The sequence below is a fragment of the Symphodus melops genome (assembly GCF_947650265.1).
Source record: "Symphodus melops genome assembly, chromosome: 19".
In the NCBI taxonomy this organism is placed as follows: Eukaryota; Metazoa; Chordata; class Actinopteri; order Labriformes; family Labridae; genus Symphodus; species Symphodus melops.
The window spans coordinates 11,166,556-11,184,512 of record NC_136709.1 but is presented as its reverse complement, the minus strand read 5'-3'; the positions used below and the strand labels follow the sequence as shown (position 1 = coordinate 11,184,512).

The 17,957-nt window shown below is 43.1% G+C and overlaps 1 protein-coding gene and 1 long non-coding RNA gene across 4 annotated transcripts in view; both read left to right on the top strand.

Moving 5' to 3' along the window:
- The window catches only part of LOC306840009 (G patch domain-containing protein 2-like), a 43,743-nt gene extending 30,562 nt beyond the window's left edge, over positions 1–13,181 (top strand). For both annotated transcript variants that reach the window (XM_079368992.1, XM_079368991.1), the window contains 2 exons: positions 3,930–4,012; positions 9,661–13,181. In XM_079368992.1, the coding sequence (XP_079225118.1) occupies positions 3,930–4,012; positions 9,661–9,917 (340 nt within the window). In that variant the 3' untranslated portion in view covers positions 9,918–13,181. The remainder of the gene's footprint in view (positions 1–3,929; positions 4,013–9,660) is intronic.
- Positions 13,182–13,558: 377 nt separating this feature from the next.
- The window catches only part of LOC306840734, a 30,221-nt gene continuing 25,822 nt past the window's right edge, over positions 13,559–17,957 (top strand). For both annotated transcript variants that reach the window (XR_013781368.1, XR_013781369.1), the window contains exon 1: positions 13,559–13,602. This is a non-coding gene — a long non-coding RNA (uncharacterized lncRNA). The remainder of the gene's footprint in view (positions 13,603–17,957) is intronic.

The following is a 17,957-nucleotide window of genomic DNA, read 5'->3' as shown; positions in this document are numbered from 1 at the left end:
TGTACATTCATTTACAATAGCTGCATTTCTGCAACGCTTAGACTTCCTCTGAAAAAGAGAAAATGAATTTGCATTAAGTAGCACACATGTTGTATTAATCCTAAAACATTGTTGTAACCTAAAAATCCAGTGCTTCATGTTTTATCATTTGTTTTCACATTTGTGCAACGCATGGCGTGTTCATTTGTCAATTTGAGCGTTATCAGAGCAGTAGAACATTTACAATTTGCTTTTGAGCTGTTAAAGAGGCCCTTGGGTCTCCATGACAACAAACAGGAAATAAGTGTAATGTCAATCCAGGCCTGAAGTATAAACTCAAGCCGCGACAGACAGCTACAGTCAAACACAAAAATACAATCGTTCTCAAGGTCAGTGTTCCCAAATAGAGAAATACTTTGTGTTTCCATAGTTGGAATGCAGAATCTAAACTGCATTTCTGGGACTGCACAAAAAACAAAAAGGAAAAAAGGTTTATCCAGAAGGTGTTTGTCAAAGCGTCTCATGGCTCCCAGTCATCCCTGGATCTGATGGCTCTGCATGGGGGACTGTTGAGGAGCCGCTTCGCTCCCTCAGCCTCAGGACTGTAGGATTCCTCATTGTATTGTTTTCACTCTGCCTATTTATGGTGCATTCTTAATTTTGTTTCACACACACACTCTTTTTCCCGCCTCTCTCTTGGGTTATTTTACAGAGAGCTCCAGCACTCCTTGATGAGGGGCAAAAACACGACTGCTATGAAAAGCCCCCGACTTCTTAAGGCTTTCTTTTCTAAACTGGCCTCTTTCTTCTCCACCTGAAAGGTTCCTTCAGATTTCAGTTTGAGGCATTGTGAATACTAATTTCTCTCTATTAAAAAGCCCTCATATCCCTGCCATGCTCTCATTTGAATGGCGGACTCAAGGGAGACCTCTTAATTCCTTTATAGTGGGATTCAAGACCCTTCACTTCAAAAAGTATAAATCATACTCCCAAATGAACGAGGGAGAGAGAGAGAGAGAGAGAGAGAGAGAGAGAGAGAGAGAGGGGGGATTGACGAGAGGGGCTTCTGATGTGTCCCGTCGGACGGCGCAAGCTGAATCTATCTCCCCAAGCTGCTCAAATCCCTTCTCCAGTGAGAAAGCGTCTCCGTCCTCACAACCCGCCTCTGCACACATGGCACCCATTTACTTCCCTAACTTTACCTTAACTTCCTCCAGAACACACCCTTGCATGCAAACACAGCAAATATGAGGAAATGTGTTTGCATGGCAACAAAAAAAAAAAGCGTTTTAATTCCTCTTGATAAACTTTGAAATGTCCACTGCTGATTCAACTTAACCTTATTTTCATTTCTTTGGAGCACCCTCCCTCTCAGGTCTACTAAGCTCCCAAATATTTGATTTTCTTTGTTTCCAAACACCCCTGATAGAAACGATTTTTCCCTGTGGGCACAGTGTGCGCATTAATCTTGTATCACGGCCAGGTTGAAATGATACTGTATTAATAAAAGCTGCCAGCTCCTGTTTGCCGCCAGTTGACGGCCACAATCAGAGATTTGATGCTAAGTGATAAAGGCTGTGTGAGGTTGCATGCTGTTTATCCTCATATCGGCTTGCGACCGGGCGCCATGCTTTGTGGGATTTGCCTGTAATGCTCGGGGCCGGCGGCCACGTTTAAATGCATAACTGCCTCCCACCTGAGCCAGGCAGCAGCAGCTTTTATATATTGACTTATTTATTTCTAAATGACACTTGTGCTGTGAGATAAATCATAGTCTTACGCCACTCCCCTCCCAGTTTTCATTTTAATTGTGAGATCTCGGTGTCAGCAGTTAGTATATTGGTGTGAGTGGCCTATTGATTATTGATTTGGCGCTATTGATTGTGTTCCCTGGAGACCCTAATCCTTTCTGATTCATTTGAATACCTCTATTAATCTTGAGATCCTGCTCACACCTGAAGCGCTGTGTACCCTAATGAAAATAGATGGCCATTTTGTAACTGCAGCTCACTCCTTCTTTGGATTTATTATTTTTAATTGATATATTTGCTTTTGGATGTGGCTGCCAAAATTACAATTGACCCTGTGTCAGTGCAGTTTTACTCTGTACCCTAAGGGACCACGCCGCATTTGAAAGTGTCTCATATGACCTGAAAAATCCATCTCGGAGACGTTTTCCTCAGTGTCCTTGTGTTGGTAGAATTCCGTCGTCGGCCGTCTTCTTTACATATGAGCTGTTTTTTCATCGCCTCATGCCTCTGAGTCACTCTTTGTTTCCTCATCACAGTTTTTGTATATTAAAGGGACAAAATAACGGGCCAACATCTGTCGAGCTTTTAAAAGTGATGAAGGAACAGATGTTAAATATAAAAACAGTGTTGTGCATTTTTAACAACTTGTCTCACTTTTACACTGAGGTGCGTAACAAGCTTATAAAAAGCCTCTGGGTTCTGCTCAGAGATGAATGGAGATGTTTTGCCTCGGTTAATGAGCCAGCTGATGGTATTCTCTTGTTTGATTAGCATTGTGCTGAGCGTCTCTGGGCTCTGGTGGCCCCGCAGCGGCTCTACCCCTCAGCTCTCAGCGGCAGGGCCCTCACCTCCCTCCAGGCTGCCGGGGGCCCCTGAGCCACTCGGCCTCGGTGTAATGAGGGAGGAGATGGAGGGATGGACCTCCACACATTAAGACCAAATGCATCAGGGTATTACTTTTAATACCTCAGGCGTGCCTCGTGAAATAATGCGACGTTTAAACGTCGATCGATTTTGGAATTAAAAAGTTAGTTTGCAAAGATTTACTGTGGGGAGTTCAATGCCTGAGCTCTTTATCAGGGGCGCAAATGGCTGGTTATGTGCTGTCCGACAGAGGTACGATTGAGGGATCGATAGACGCGTGATTTACTAACTGGAGTACAGGTAATCAATAAGTATAAAAGTAAATGAAATATGCATTACTGGGATTTTATTAGAGAGGGGTAGCAGGGAGAGAATAACGGTCACGCCATTTATTTTTATATCTATTGATTATACAACATAGAGACTTCGCTCAAAGCATGCCCGGCACAGCTCTCGACACCCTGTGCCTGCACTGCCGTCATGTGATTTATGGGTGCTGAGGTCACAGAACGCGCTGCCTGTTAAGAGGCGGCCCTGACGGGGCCCGATTGTAGCATGTGTCTGTTAGAGCTGCGAGCTCTTTGTAGCCTGCAGACCAAGATAAGCTGAGCTGGTTAACAAGGAGCTCTCTTCTGTTCTGAAATCTGTCGTTAACTCGTTTTTTTACAGGTTCTGTTTTAATGCATTTCAAATCGTATTATTGTTCGTGAAACATTCTCTGATGTTGTAGATGTTTAATATCTAAAACATGCATGTTTTTACTGACGTCATATGTGTTTTTTTCCTCTTCTTTCACTGCACCACCACAAACATACACCAGCATGTCAGCATATCAGCACGTCTTCCCCCCTCACACACATACACACACACACACACACAGACACACACACACACACACACACACACACACACACACACACACACACACACACACACACACACACACACACACACACACAGACACTCTCCAGCAGTGATGGAACGGACCTTGACCTTAACTTTACATCTTCAAGCTCAGTGCTATTAAGCTGGTGAGGGGGCTTTTCCCATCTCAGGGCTTGGACTTATGACCAAGGAGGCATAGAGCAGGTGTCATTTGTGCAGGCACCACTCCTCATCCAACAGTCCCTTTGGTGTTAACGTGTATTAATGAAGAAAAAATAAATAAAATATGAACCAGACTCTGAGGGAAAATGTAAGCTGCAGTCATTGAAAAATCTAGTCGATTGTCTTTTGCGAAATGATTACTTTTCTATTTGTGTATGTGGAACTTGTGTGTGCAGCACTATCATATGGTTAGTATTGTTTAATCTTTAAATGTCTGTGTCCCACCAGGCAGACTCACGTCTCTCTGGGACTGCTGAGCACAGGAGAGTCCAGGAGGAGGGAAAGAGCAGCTGCAACCAGCACAACCTCAGGTAACAGTAGCTCATACACATGAGCTATATACATATGGAATCTCCAGCCTCTCCATATCTCTCAATGTAATCACTATTATCACTTTTCATCCAACACTTCACATAGTACGAGTGCTGATCCAGGTCCATTCTCATAGACTTAGAAGGCACCAACATCGGGTCAAAACTTCTTTTTCTAGCATGCTAATATGGTAATCATTAGAAATTAGTATTAGTTTTATGTGCCACAGTAAGTGGGGAATAAAAAATGATATAGGGGACAAACACAAGCAAGAGGTGTTTTTTTATAACAAGAGTATTTTGATAACATACGTGTTTGATTATTTGTAGGCTGGGAGGCCATGACTATTCTATGACTAACTACGCAAGTTAACGTAGTGAACCCTATAGAAGATCATAATAACAATGTGATCACTATAAGACAGTATGATGAAAGCAGTTAGTCAGCATTTAGCTGAAACAGTCCCTCTGACCTTGTACAACCTCACACAGCACAGTTAGCAGAGCAGGCACGTCAAATAAGACTGAACAAGTTCACAGCAGAGGAAAAGACAACGTTGGACCTGGCAGCTGTGATCCACTTGTTTTGAATGTGGAAGAAGAATAGTGTGATGTGGAGTTCACCCTATTTGAGGTGGCACTGAGCAGCAGCTGTTGTGTCTGTTTGGACCAGTGAAGCTGCCTTTTTTCATTAGAGTCACAGCTCGGGGCCTTGTGTCGTTCCCGGATTGAAATCTGAATTGGTTTGTCCACCTCTTCTTCTGCTCCGTGCCCCCTCTCCATGCTCCAGCTTCTGTTTGTCATTTAAATAACAAATGCTGGTGGTTCCTTGATTTAGTGAGGGGTACAGACCTGTGATGTATATTAATATCTCTGCACAGTGCACTGTACCAGGGTCCATCATTCATTTGGATAAAAGAGGTGGAATTTAAAAACAGCCAATGCTTTACTTGGATACAGATTGCATCCATTTATTGCACTGAGTGATGGAACGGCTGGCGACTCTGTCCTTCACCTCCCCAGCGCTCAACCACTTCCCATAAAAGTAAAAAAGGATTCACCCCTGGCCCCTAAGGACCCCTCATATTCAACATGCGGAACGAGGGGCATCCCTCAGTTTTTCGACAGTTAACAGACCCAGAGTCAGTTGTTAAAGATTTTAGAGGAGTGTGGGGGGTGTGGGATGCTTCAAGATAAAAACAAACACAGGTACCTGATCTGTTTCTTCTGAAACGTTTTTCTCATCATGCTGACAAAAGCTAAATTAGAAGCTTTGACTGTAAATGATTTTCCTTATAACATCAGTTACTCTGTGTTTTGGTGTAAGTTTCAAAAATTGGCAAAATTGCATTAAGAGATTCCCCCCCCCCAAACCAACACACACACACACACACACACACACACACACCAAAAGCCCCGCTCAGACTGTTTTCCTGCTTCCTGAGTCTAGTGCCCCCTGTCCACTGTGATTTATCATGCATCCCATGTTGTCCAATGTCAGTTTCTGTTGCAGCAACTGCTCTGTATAAATCTTTACGTTGGCAGCCCGCTGCACCAGTAATCTCACCACTACCAGGAAATGCACACTCCCTCTGACAAGCTTTCACTCTCCTTATACACATTTTATTTTGTTGCCATTCTGCCATGAATGTATACAGACACAAAGAAAATCACATTCAGTGATTTATAGGTGTTGTTTTTTTTCTTCTTGTAAACATACTGTTTGCATGGAAAGACTCCAATTTGTAGAAAGAAAAGCAAGGCTCCCTGTGTTGCTCTTAGCGAACGCGACAGAGTCTTCGTTTGAGTTGGCCAGAGGAAGTGGATTGTTGTATTTTTTTTTAACGGTTGATTTGAAACTCTGTAATCAGGAGTGAAAATAGTCTGCAGCGCGAGGTGTCTCACAGGGCTCCGTTGGGAATTACTGAGGCGGTACCCAGCTGTTGCTTTGTCTTCTTTCTTTACCCTTTTAGCACTTCCCCGGCACTGCTGATGCTTGCTGTGAGAAAAAAAAAAACCCTACAAAAACACTTATCAAGCCAGGTATCTGTTTGGATTAGATGACCACTCCATTTCTCAGCCTTAAATTGGCTGTTTTCCACTTTTCACACCAACATCAATCCAACAATCCGACTCAATCCAACAGGTGCTGACTAGATTTGGAACAAAAAATAAATAAAAAAATGCAAGTTTCTTGTTCTGTTGTCAGGTTCTATTAAAAAGCCACTTTAGCAGGATCAATTTGTACTTCAGGAATCATTTTTTCAGATGGTGATATTTTTTGTGAAAGGATTAAAATGGTGAAGAAACAACATGTTTCCAAACGACTTACAGTAAAATCAATCCATTTTACATTCACCATGGTTTCACAAGAGTTCTTTCTCAGGCCAAGATGAATCAGTGTAAAAAGATCCTGATGGATTTTAATAGCCTCGGCTGATCTTGCTCATAGACTAATTAATTATTGCAATCTTCCTCCTCCCGTGCTGTCGCTGATAATGCCCTTCATCTTCATCTCTATAAAGGGATGATGGCAATAAACCAAAACCTGAACTTATCCCGTGTGCTGTATTTCAGTCAGAGTTAGAGTCTGGAGTTAATAAGCTGCTTGCAGTCAGTGTGATTGAGCTGGTCAGACTGTTAGTGCGTTATCTCTGAATGTCGGGCAGAGCTCCTTGCTGGTGCACATGTTGAGGCCGGACCCCTCGGTCAGCCCGGCCGCCTCTCCTCTCCCCTCTGTCTTCGTGTGTCTCCTTGCCCGAGCAAGACGGCTGCTTGACAGATCACCTGCGTCGGAGGCCCGCCGTGTTCCTGCCCGGCGGTCCGGCCCCCTCTCATTAATGCCCAGGCTGGTGCGAGGGGCCGTATGGCAGCACAAGACAAATAACGCTACCACTCAGCCATCACTTCTGCTGACAGAAATGCAGCCCACCGCACTATTTTGCCCTCTCCGGCTCCACTCCGCACCCTGCTCGCGTCCTTCAAAGAAAACCCCCTACATCACCCCCACCCATCTCCTCCGTTTCCACCTGCACCTGCCTGCGCTCCTCCACCAAACTTTTATGGTGTGTTTTTTTTTCCGCTGTAGCTGGAGGGTGAGCTTTTCTCTGGGACCCACACCCAATTTGACATAGCGTAGCCATGGGCCTGATGCTTTTGTCACAACTCTAATTGTTTCTTTTTGGTTTCTTTTTGGTTTCATATTCCAGATAAGTTTAATCATAGCTCGGGCTGTCAGGTGATACTTGACTTGTTTGGGAACAGACCCCTCACCAGGAGGTCTGATTTGAATGTCCTATATTGTCAATTGTGCTGTATAAGGAATCACTTGTTAGTGAGAGAGAGAGAGAGAGAGAGAGAGAGAGAGAGAGAGAGAGAGAGAGAGAGAGAGAGAGAGAGAGAGAGAGAGAGAGCAAGCAAAGGAGAGCGAGCGGCAGAGAGAAACACAAAGGGTAATCATTAAAGAGCTATTCAACCCTGTTCATTTAAGTGTGGGAATCAGCAGGCCCATTACTGTCAATGTGTAATTAGCTGATTAATAAACAGGGGGAAGGGGAGTGCTCCAGGAAGGCCTGTAATGATTGTTTTTAGAGCATCACATGAGAGCTTATTAAGATGGTACGATGGTTCCATTCAGCCACCCATTATCACCCACAATAAATGCATGTACTGTAATTCTCCCATAGACAGAAAACCTTTGCGTTGTAATGTCTTTATTGACCTTGACGTGAAACCAGTTGAGTGTAGGTGTTCTGGCCATCTCTTACGTAAGCGTTTGATTAACGTTTATCACTTGTGTTTATTTTATTAAGATAAATATTTGTAATGAGATGTTGTACGTGAACCTATTAAATGGGGTTTTGAATAGCAAAGGAACAAACTATTAATGAGTAAGTGTTATTGAGTGTATTTTTAGATTGCACTTTTTTATTACTAAATGTCTACTGGCTGCTTTGGGACTACTGTGGTCCATGCCAGAGGATTTCTTTTCATATCATTACAACACAATATAAATGAAACAATTAGTCCAAAAATCTTTGGGCTGTTTGTCCTTGTGACTTTTCAAATTTCCGATTTTTTTTTTTTTACAGAGACGTCATTAAACGTTTCTGATGGTTTCATTTAATAGACGGTTTGAGGTTTAAAGACGTATTTCACAAGAAGCTTAGAGAGAGTCTAATTTCTAATTTTATCATGGAACCAATGACAAAAAATTACATCATTGTAAATTAAGCAGTTACGAGACCACCCCAGTTAGCCTTCCAAAAATAAGCTAAATGCTACTTAATTGTGCATGAATCTGTTTTAAAAATCACCTAACACAATTTAGATTCAATATTCAAGTCACATGAGCCATAGTTTCTCGAGGAACAGCACTATTATAAAACAAACATTAGCCATATGTGAGAGAGTGCAGGACACCTACTTTTGATATACAATTACAATTTAAATTGATACCATTATTGTACAAGAATAGCACCTGCACAGTTTTTAACTGTACAAAGAGCTTAACATGAGAAACATGCATTATACAGGCCTAACAATAAGCAGGAATAATGTTATGTAAATTAAATTATGATATTTGCTTTTTCTAACATTCTAAAGCTTTCTTTCATTCAGTGTAAAAATGTGTACTTGATCCTGATGGTGACCTCGACCTGCCTGCCCTGTACATGTTAACACACCCACAAACTAAGTGTTCCCAGCCATTCCTTTGTATCGGTCAAATAAGAAAAACACAGAATTTTGATTCAAGCTTTTGACTTTGTTTAACCTGAGTGTTTGGGTTGAACCTCAGCAACGGTTAGTCATCGTTCCCTCAAGAAATATTAATCAATTATCTTGCCCGCCGGATCAGTTTGGGGAAGAAGTCATCTGGAAAGAGGCACAAGCAGATATAATGGGAAGGAACAAAAGCACATGCCAGTGAACGCTGTAATGCCTAATCCTATGAGACAGCCCAGAGCCACAATGTCACTTCTATTTCCCTCGTCCTCTGCTCCAGGACCGCCTCCCAGATGTCTTGTGTGACCGCCGCAAACTTTTTTATTTTTTATTATTTAGTTGGGTCGAGATCAGGAAAGATTTATTTATCAGGTATGTTAGGGAGTGCAATTGTTTTAGAGTTCTTCTGTCTGCTGCAAAATTGGTCCTGGTTCACTTTCAGATATTTCCCTTCACTCTCAGAGACTGAAAGCTTTAAAAGTGAGTAAGATCAAGAGAAAGAGGATGTTAAAAAAAGAGACTGCGGTCAGTGAGATGTGAACCTTTGATGAATGGAGTTAAAAACAGTTAAAAACCTGCGGCTTCTTACACACCATATCCAGAGAGGGGGGAAGTTAAGCCATAAGAGCAGCACAGATTGGCCTTTTAATAACCATGTCCACAAGTCATATGGGGCCAAATTGGATTTGGCTCACTTGACCAAAACCTCATTAATATTTAACCTATTAGATGAGGATTGCTTCAAAGTTTTATTTTAATATACCTAAAAGAGTGGGCGATCCATGAGTCGTGGGCCAAATTAGATTTTTATTTGAGAGGCTGTCCATTGAAAATGTGATTTATGTGCTTATTTTTTTACTGTTTGTTCTTTGTGTTGTGTTACAAGTCCAGAATTTAATATGGGCTTTTCTCTCTCCCTGCAGCAAGCAACCCATTTCATAAGGATCACCAGGGGGAGGAGGCACAGGGAGCCAGCAACACCTCCACCCAAGACACTGTGGGACCAAACACAACATTTCCCCAGTCCTTTACCTCTGCACAGCCTGAAAGTTTAGCTTTTCTTACAGCGGGGACCATAAATGAGGCTGGACAGGTACACCTAGGTTTGGAAGAGCGTGCTGAAAGCAACGCTGTAGAAGCAGAAGAAAAGACTGAATCTCCTTTTACTGAAGGATCTTAAAGACAAAGAAAAAATACAATCATTGCTCCTAAAATCAGCATGTGACTGCTAGATTCACTATTTCCCGCTAGTATATTAAGCATGACAAATGTTAATGCAATCAAGCCTTGTTAACCCTCTGCACATCTCCTCAAGGCAGAAAGCAGCTTCAAGAGGCTCCTTATTTGACTCAAGACTTGACAGCTCCTCCTGTTTCCACACACATGGTCTCCAGGCCACCTGCTACCATACAATACAGCAATTATGTCCACTCTAGTAGCACAGCGATTGTCAGTGGGAAGGGAGTCAGGTAAATGTTTGGCGGCTGTGCAGGTTTTTTATTCTAAGTTAAGCAGCACGTAGCTAGCTTCGAGACACATCTGAGCATCAGAATGTTTAGCTGCCACATGCTGCTGCAAAGTTCAGAGAGGCAAACACCAGTAGAGAGCCACACAAAGTACAGGCCTCCTATTAACATGGATTTAAAAAGCTACAGTTTGTACAAAGGTGCTCATTAGCACAACACAGAGGGAGTGTGGTCGCCGTCCTCGGAGGCCTGCCTCTGTTCTCCCCGGCTTACCTTCCATATTCAAATTCTGCCCAAATGTATTTAAGTTCAAGGCCTGCTGCAAATGCGTTTGAACAGGCCTTTTTTCAGTAGTGCTGGATTAGTTGCTTATAGCGCTGTGCAGAGAGAGGCAAAGAAAAAAGGAGTGAGAGGAGCTGCTGGAGACAGTGAGGAGAGTCGTACGCCGTCTTTTCACCTACCCTTGGGGTATACATTTCTCCAACTTGTGCCCCATCAGATGCATTAAAAGATCAATGGCAGCATACAGTGAGATCAAACGCGAACAGTTTTCCAAGCTGGAAAATAAGCAGCATTTCAGAGCTAATGTGGTTGTTATAGTAATTAAATGAAGTACAGTGTTTTTCAACTGAACTCTACTGCATAGGTGTTTTAGTCTTTGAAAAAAACAGAGGTGCTACTTCTGCACCGAACCAAATAGTCTAGACTCGCTTGCAAATCTCCTGCAAAGTATTTTACAGGGACAGCAGTGTGTGGTTTCCTTCTGTCCTTTTTTTTTTAACATGACCCCCCCCCAAAAAAAAATAATGAAAAAAACTGCATATCTGGCAAGCACTTACTGTAATAAGCGGATAAGAAACCTTTTTAGTGAATCCAACCGTATTATATTCAACTGCACACTGCACGTCTTTTTAGACACCTTAAAGTCTTATTTAAGAGGAGAATCGCATTTAGTAGAATGAGATTTGCCAATTAACATGAGTTATACGTCTGCAATAATCTGTCTAAGAAGGTTTTATGTGATCATGTTGGCCAGGGATGACATTTATAAATGCTGTGTGTGCACACTCGTCTAAATGGATGCCTCACACACGACATCCTGCCACAGGAATCAGTCAAAGTATAGAGCAAGGGAGCAAACCCCACCCCCTCCTGATACTTTTTCATGCATCTGCTTTTCGAGCTGGACCTTGAAGTTCCGTTGTGGGTTCTTCCCAGCCCAGGTGTCACACCACATTGATAGGAATAGCAACGTTTGAGTGTGATTAAAAAAAAAAAAAAAAAAAGGAGATTATGATAAATATATTGGGGGGGCTTCTGTGAGACATAAGCCCCTTGATGCTGATGCGGATTGACTGTTTTCAAGAGCTCTTCTTGCTGTGGCATTATTGGTCAGTCTGTGATTCAGTGACAAAGCCTCGACGGGAGGAAGTAGCAGCATTTCAGATACTGTTCCATGAGAGGCATGCATGGGAAATACCTCACCTGCCTCTCAGGTAATTAGCAGCCACCATATCGACATCTTAGACAGACTGTATGCCCCCGAAATGAATTTCCAATGGCCAGGAAGTTGGGAGAATGGCTTCCGCACAGCCAGTCAATTGCCCTGTTACAGTTAAGGAATCCAGCGGCTTGGTACCACTCATATTTCATCCAAGGTAAAGATTACCTGTCAGGCCCATGGGAGATGTATTGATCTGTTTTCCTTTTTCCGCCAGCAATCACCTGACAAAGGCACCTAGGAGGCGAGTGAATGAGTGATGCCTGGTCTGTCTGCTCCAACATCGTGGCTGGTAGTGTCCACTGATGGGTGGAGAAGTGATGAGGAAGAGGATAGATAATGCAGTCATAAACTCTGTTTGAACCTCCTCTGTATGCATGCAGGGCAGCCCCCTCGGTCCCCTTCAGGGTCACAGGTCAGTGGGGAATTTGCTTTTTTTTTTTTTTTTTTTTGGTGTGTAGCTCCTTTCTTGTCAGTGGCGTTTGTTCTTGCTGTGTAGACTGTAGTGATGATAGAAACACATGCAAAAGAGGCTCTCTGGTTCCTGCTGACAAATGCATGTTGCGAGTCACCGTAGTTCAACTCACTTTGAGTTTCAAAAGAATCCCAGTTTGATCCAGAGAACCTGCTCACAATAAAATCCAACCTTGTGTGGTCAGGGTTTCTGGTGACTGTGAGTGTGGCAATACAGCATTATTAAGGATCAATATATTATCCAATATGTCATGTGTTTTGGCAGCTAAAACTGTGTATATATCTGCCTTGTTCAGTTGAATGTCAGAGTACATTTATGAGATGTGCATTTAAAGTGATTTCACTGTTTTAAATGTTGTATTTATGCATCATAACAGGTTCATTAATTGAGGATTTGGGGCTGAGGACATAGTATACATAAATTAAATTTCATAATAGATAAAAGTTATGTCTCTGTTTTTTTACTGTTGTATTTTTTAATTCATTTACAGGGATTTAAATATATCTCCCTGTTATCAGTGCTCTTAGGCAGCTATCCACATTTGATATGTTGTACAAATAGCATCTTATCTCACAGGCTGTTATCTTTATGTTTAATAGGAGCGAAGGCATGCCTAATTGCTTTGCAAATGATCTTAAGAGGATTACTCCTCCCTCAGAAAGCCTGCATGGTGACGCTAGATATTAGAGAGACATTAAAATAAAAAGTCATCAGACCTGCAGTGCAGCGTTTATGAACTCTTGTCAAAATATGTCAGTATGAGGTTGATTCTCTGCTGTAAACACATAATAATGGACTATTATGGATTCAAACTGTTTCAAGTTTTTAATGTGTTAGACAACATGACACACCATGATTTTTGTAATGATGTAATGTCCTGTCTTCTTGTCATGTGATGTTGAAATCATGTCTCCATATATGTATTAGTATTTATGGAAATAATTACTGCAGTATCTATTTATTTCAAATTCTGATTTGTGTGCAATAAATGATTGATAATGATTGTGTGTGGGTTTTTTTGAGCGAATATGGTTCAAGTACGACAAGGCTTCTAATTATATTCAATAAATGTAAATCTCATCTATTCTTAATTTAAGTAATGACATCAAAGTGACGCGCGTGATGGTGACGTTGACCTGTGCTGCATGTTTGATTACCGGTCTGTGTGTTAACATTTTTGACACAATATAAAGACACTATCGTCTAAACAGTTTCTTTTCCCAGAGAGAAAAGGTGAAGATGAATCAGTGAAATATGACAAGCTCGTGCTAACCATACGACTGTGGGCCGCGTGACTTTATTGATGGACTGCAGATTTAAGAAAGCTAATTGCTAACGCTGCGGAGACGGCGCATGCATGGCCTAACATTGAAGATAGACACTGAGGACGACGAAGAAAATGATTTTGAACTACATGAATATTGTAAGTTAATGTGTACTAAAAGCGACTTGTGTTAAAAGCCGCGTTGATTAGGCAAAGGTACAATTTTAAGCTAGCAGGCTGGTGCTAGCTATCTGGAGCTGTTTGATATTGTTTACATAGAAAGTTAATTGTAGCTGCAAAGTTATTTTTTAGAGTATGCTTTGCTGCAAATTGCTGTCTTTGTGTTTCATCCTGCACGAAATGATATATAACATAAATATATACACATACTGCTAAAAAAAAATAAGGGAACACTAAAATAACACATCCTAGAGCTGAATGAGTGAAGTATTCTTATTAAATACGTTACTCTTTACATAGTTGCATGTGCTGAAAACGAAATCACACACAAATGACCAATGGAAATCAATTTAATTAACCAATGGAGGTCTAGATTTGGAGTAACACTCAACATTATAGTGGAAAAACACACTACAGGTAGATCCAACTTTGATGTAATGTCCTTAAAACAAGTCAAAATGAGGCTCAGTAGTGTGTGTGGCCTCCATGTGCCTGTATGACCCTTCCTACAACGTCTGGGCATGCTCTTGATGAGGTGGCAGATGGTCTCCTGAGGGATCTCCAGTGGTGAATTTGCCACGCTTGGTGTTTTCTGGCAAATGCCAAACGTCTTGCGCGGTGTTGGGCTGTAAGTACAACCCCCACCTGAGGTGCCATCCTGGATGAGCTGCACTACCTGAGCCACTTGTGTCGGTTGTAGACTCCGGCTCATGCTACCATGAGAGTGAAAGTACCGCTAGCATTCAAAAGTAACCAAAACATAAGCCAGAAAGCATCGGAACCGAGAAGTGGTCTGGGGTCACCACCCGCAGAACCACTCCTTTATTGGGGGTGTCTTGCTAATTGTCTATAATTTCCACCTGTTGTCTATTCCAGTTGCACAACAGCATGTGAAATTGATTGTCAATCAGTGTTGCTTCCTACATGGACAGTTTGATGTGTTCCCTTTATTTTTTTGAGCAGTGTGTATAAAGATAGGTAGCATGCTAATGTCTGCAGATTTGCATTAAAAAAAATTCACAGTTGCTGTTCACAGGAATACAATCAGCTGAGAGCTGTGTAAAAGTCTCACAAGATCAAGTTGTGTACCAAATGTACTCTTTAAAATACAAATGTAACAGCTGATGGTGGAACAGGAGGCAGAATTGTTATTATCTCTATAATAATAGAGATCAAAATGATAATGGCGCTACATACAGTAGGTGTTGAGATATTTAAATATGGGCTGAAAAAGGTGGACTGACTGACTTCACCACCCATAGAGCTGATCCTGGAGTGACAGAAACCCCACGAGACTTGACAGCGACCCTGCTGAATACAAATGTTAGTGTGGCACACAGAAAACACTCCCTTGGCTGATGGAGATTATCACCAGATCCCCCACTGTTAATCTTGGGACTGAACGCTGAAGACGGCCGTAGTCTGCTCACCAGTGGTCCACGGTTACAAATCACATCATCAGCTGTCTGAGCACCAGCAGCCACCTCTTCTCCACCAGATTGATGGTGAAATGGAGGAAAAATCAATGGCTTCCTCTCGTCAGAAAGAGTCAGCTCTGTCATGTTTGGGAGTTTGATGTTACCCTCTCTTGCTTTCCCTCGGCAATGGGAAATTGAAAGCTGAGTTTGAACAAGCTGACAGACGTGAACAGACTGAAGTGGCTCTCGTCGATTTAATGACCGATTTCGATCTGCCACTTTTACTTGTGAGGTTATCAGTTCTGCCTTTATAAAAAAACACCTCTAAACCTCTGCAGAAGATCACAGTGATCAGGTTGAGTTAGTTAAGTTCCTCTTATAAAAGATTGATAGTCTTCAAACCGACTTGTGAGCTCCTGTGTAGGTGACCCTAGCAGTCAGCTTTCTTACCAGTCCCCCCTCCCCACCTTGGATTCCCCCTCCATCACTTCATCCTTATCACTGCTATGACACACTGCAACTGTGAAGCCAGGTTTCCTTTCACTACCTGCTCTGAAATGAGCAAGCATCACTTGAGCTTTTTCACTCCAACACAACCCCCCCCTCCCCCTTTAATGGAAAATTCAAATTCCACATATCAGCTGAATGCAATATTCACTTAGCGAGTGATAACGCCCGGCTCCGTCTGTTACACCAGATCTGACTGTGAAACTTGGGTTTGTAAATTCTGCGTGTGGCCCGCTCCCTCTGCTTTATTGGCGTGTGCATACATGGGTCCTCCAGTGTATTTGAGGGGGAGCAGATTTCAGGGCATCTGTGCTTGTCCTGCGCTTTCTCATGTCCTTCCACCGGCACCATCCCTTTTCATTTCGGCTGGCATTCTAATCAGAGCGTTACGAGCTGCAGCGGGTGAAGTACGCAGAAAGTTGTGTTTCTTGACAGCCAATAAAAACTGTATAATCTTCCTGATTCAAGTGGCCCATTTAAAAAAAAACACTAACTAGCGCCATCACTCAGACCACCCCTTCCCTTTTTCTTTAATGCTCTTTTTTATTTAATATATAGCCCATGAAAAATGAGAGACTCCCGCTCCGCTGTGTAGATATTTTGTTGCTGATGATGCGAGACGAATTTCCATCACAGCTTTGTTTCCAGCGGGTGAGCGGATAATCTTTTACAGCACAGGGAGGGAGGGCCCCGCTCCCATCAATCTCTGGGGCTTATAGCTGCTGCATGGTTGCCTTACCTGAGCAGAACGCCTGCCACAGTGCCACAGTAGCGGGCCCCACTCAGGAGGCAGAGAGCCGCCACAACCCGAACCCTCCTTAACCTGCAGCACACTTATGTTCCATTATTCCTCTCGTTGTTATTATATCATTTTTCTAACAAGGCGTTCAGGTCGGAAAGAGCAGCATTTCTCTCATGCTGACAGCGGGGTGAAGCAGCCAGGGGCCTCAGCTGCTCCTTTGTCGACATAGAATCGCTCCAGAGGCTTTTCAACCATGTGCACAAGGTGTTGTAAGGCAAAAGGTTTCAGTTTTTAGTCCTGGCATCCTGCCTGGCCAGCCCCCCCCCCGCCCTCCTCCCTCCAGAGGGGACGCTGGTTGTTCCCCGCGCTGGCGTAATGGCAGCTTGCTGCTCTCTGCACCCCGCTGCCCTGGCAATCGCCTGCCGCACGCACAGCTCCTTCCCGCGGAGACGCCCGCCACTCTGATTGACAATAATGGGAAGTGGCAGAATCGATGGGAGACAAGAGAGGGGGCGCACGTGAAATTCTCCAGGAGCTCCCAGTCACAGACCAGAGGCTCTGGCACCGCTCACCTGTCATCCCCGCTGCACCAGGATTAGGGCCTGTGACAGCGAGAGACGCTCCAAGAGAGAGATGCAGTGGTTGTCATCGCCACTTCCAGAAAGGAAGTCGGGCCTCTCCTGCACTCTTTAAACTACATAGATGAGGCAAAAGTGGCCGTTGGCGAGCACCGAACTGCTCAAAGTACTTTTTGTCAGATTCAAAAGATGCAAACATCTTTACCTTCAGATCACAAGAAAAACATTGTACCTACATTTTGTTAGAGAAAACTAACAATGGCTATAAGGAATGAAGACTTTGGGATTACTGGTAGTTCAAATAAAATCTAATTGCAGGGATTAAAATAGCACCTTGTGTTTGTCATGTGACGTGTGTGTCATTGTGTGTGTGTGCTGCAGCAGGAGATGGAGGTCGCGTGTGGCGACGGCCGGGCCACTCCTCTCTCTAATTGATCAGCAAAAGATGCACATGAAGAAGACGTTAGAGGAAAGTGAAGTCATAACAGTGAATTGAGACATTCATGAAGTCAGACGAAAGGCCCTCAGAAACGTTGAGATTGTTTATTGATTTTTGGGGTTTTGGCTGGTTGCGCAGGAGTCATCGCTCGTGCTGCCACTGCTGCCGCTGCTCCTCCTCCTGCAGAGACTCCAGCGCGGCCACATGTTCAGGCGGAGGCGTTGACTTCCTCCTTAAAGAGGAAACTTTCACCAGTAGTAACACAGAGCCGCCGTTACCCCTGCAGTTTTCTCATCCCGTGTTTAAAGGTCCTGACCTGATTGTGGTGTCTCGTGAAGAATGAGGCGGGCTGAGTAGCCCACAGAGGTTTACACAGAGCGGTTGCGACTAAGCCATTTATGTGCATGCACTTTATGACAATGCATGGTTAAACTATCAACAGAAAGACTTAAATTACAAATAAAAACATGTCTTTGTTACAGTCAGAATAATTAACTGTAAACCACAGTTCCTATGTTGTTTCTAAGGGGAATAAAATTGATTTTACACCTTCACTACTGTCCCCCCATACATACGTGTGTGTGTGTGTGTGTGTGTGTGTGTGTTTGTGTTGAGCGGAGCTGCTGAGTGTTAGCTAGAGTTCAACCATA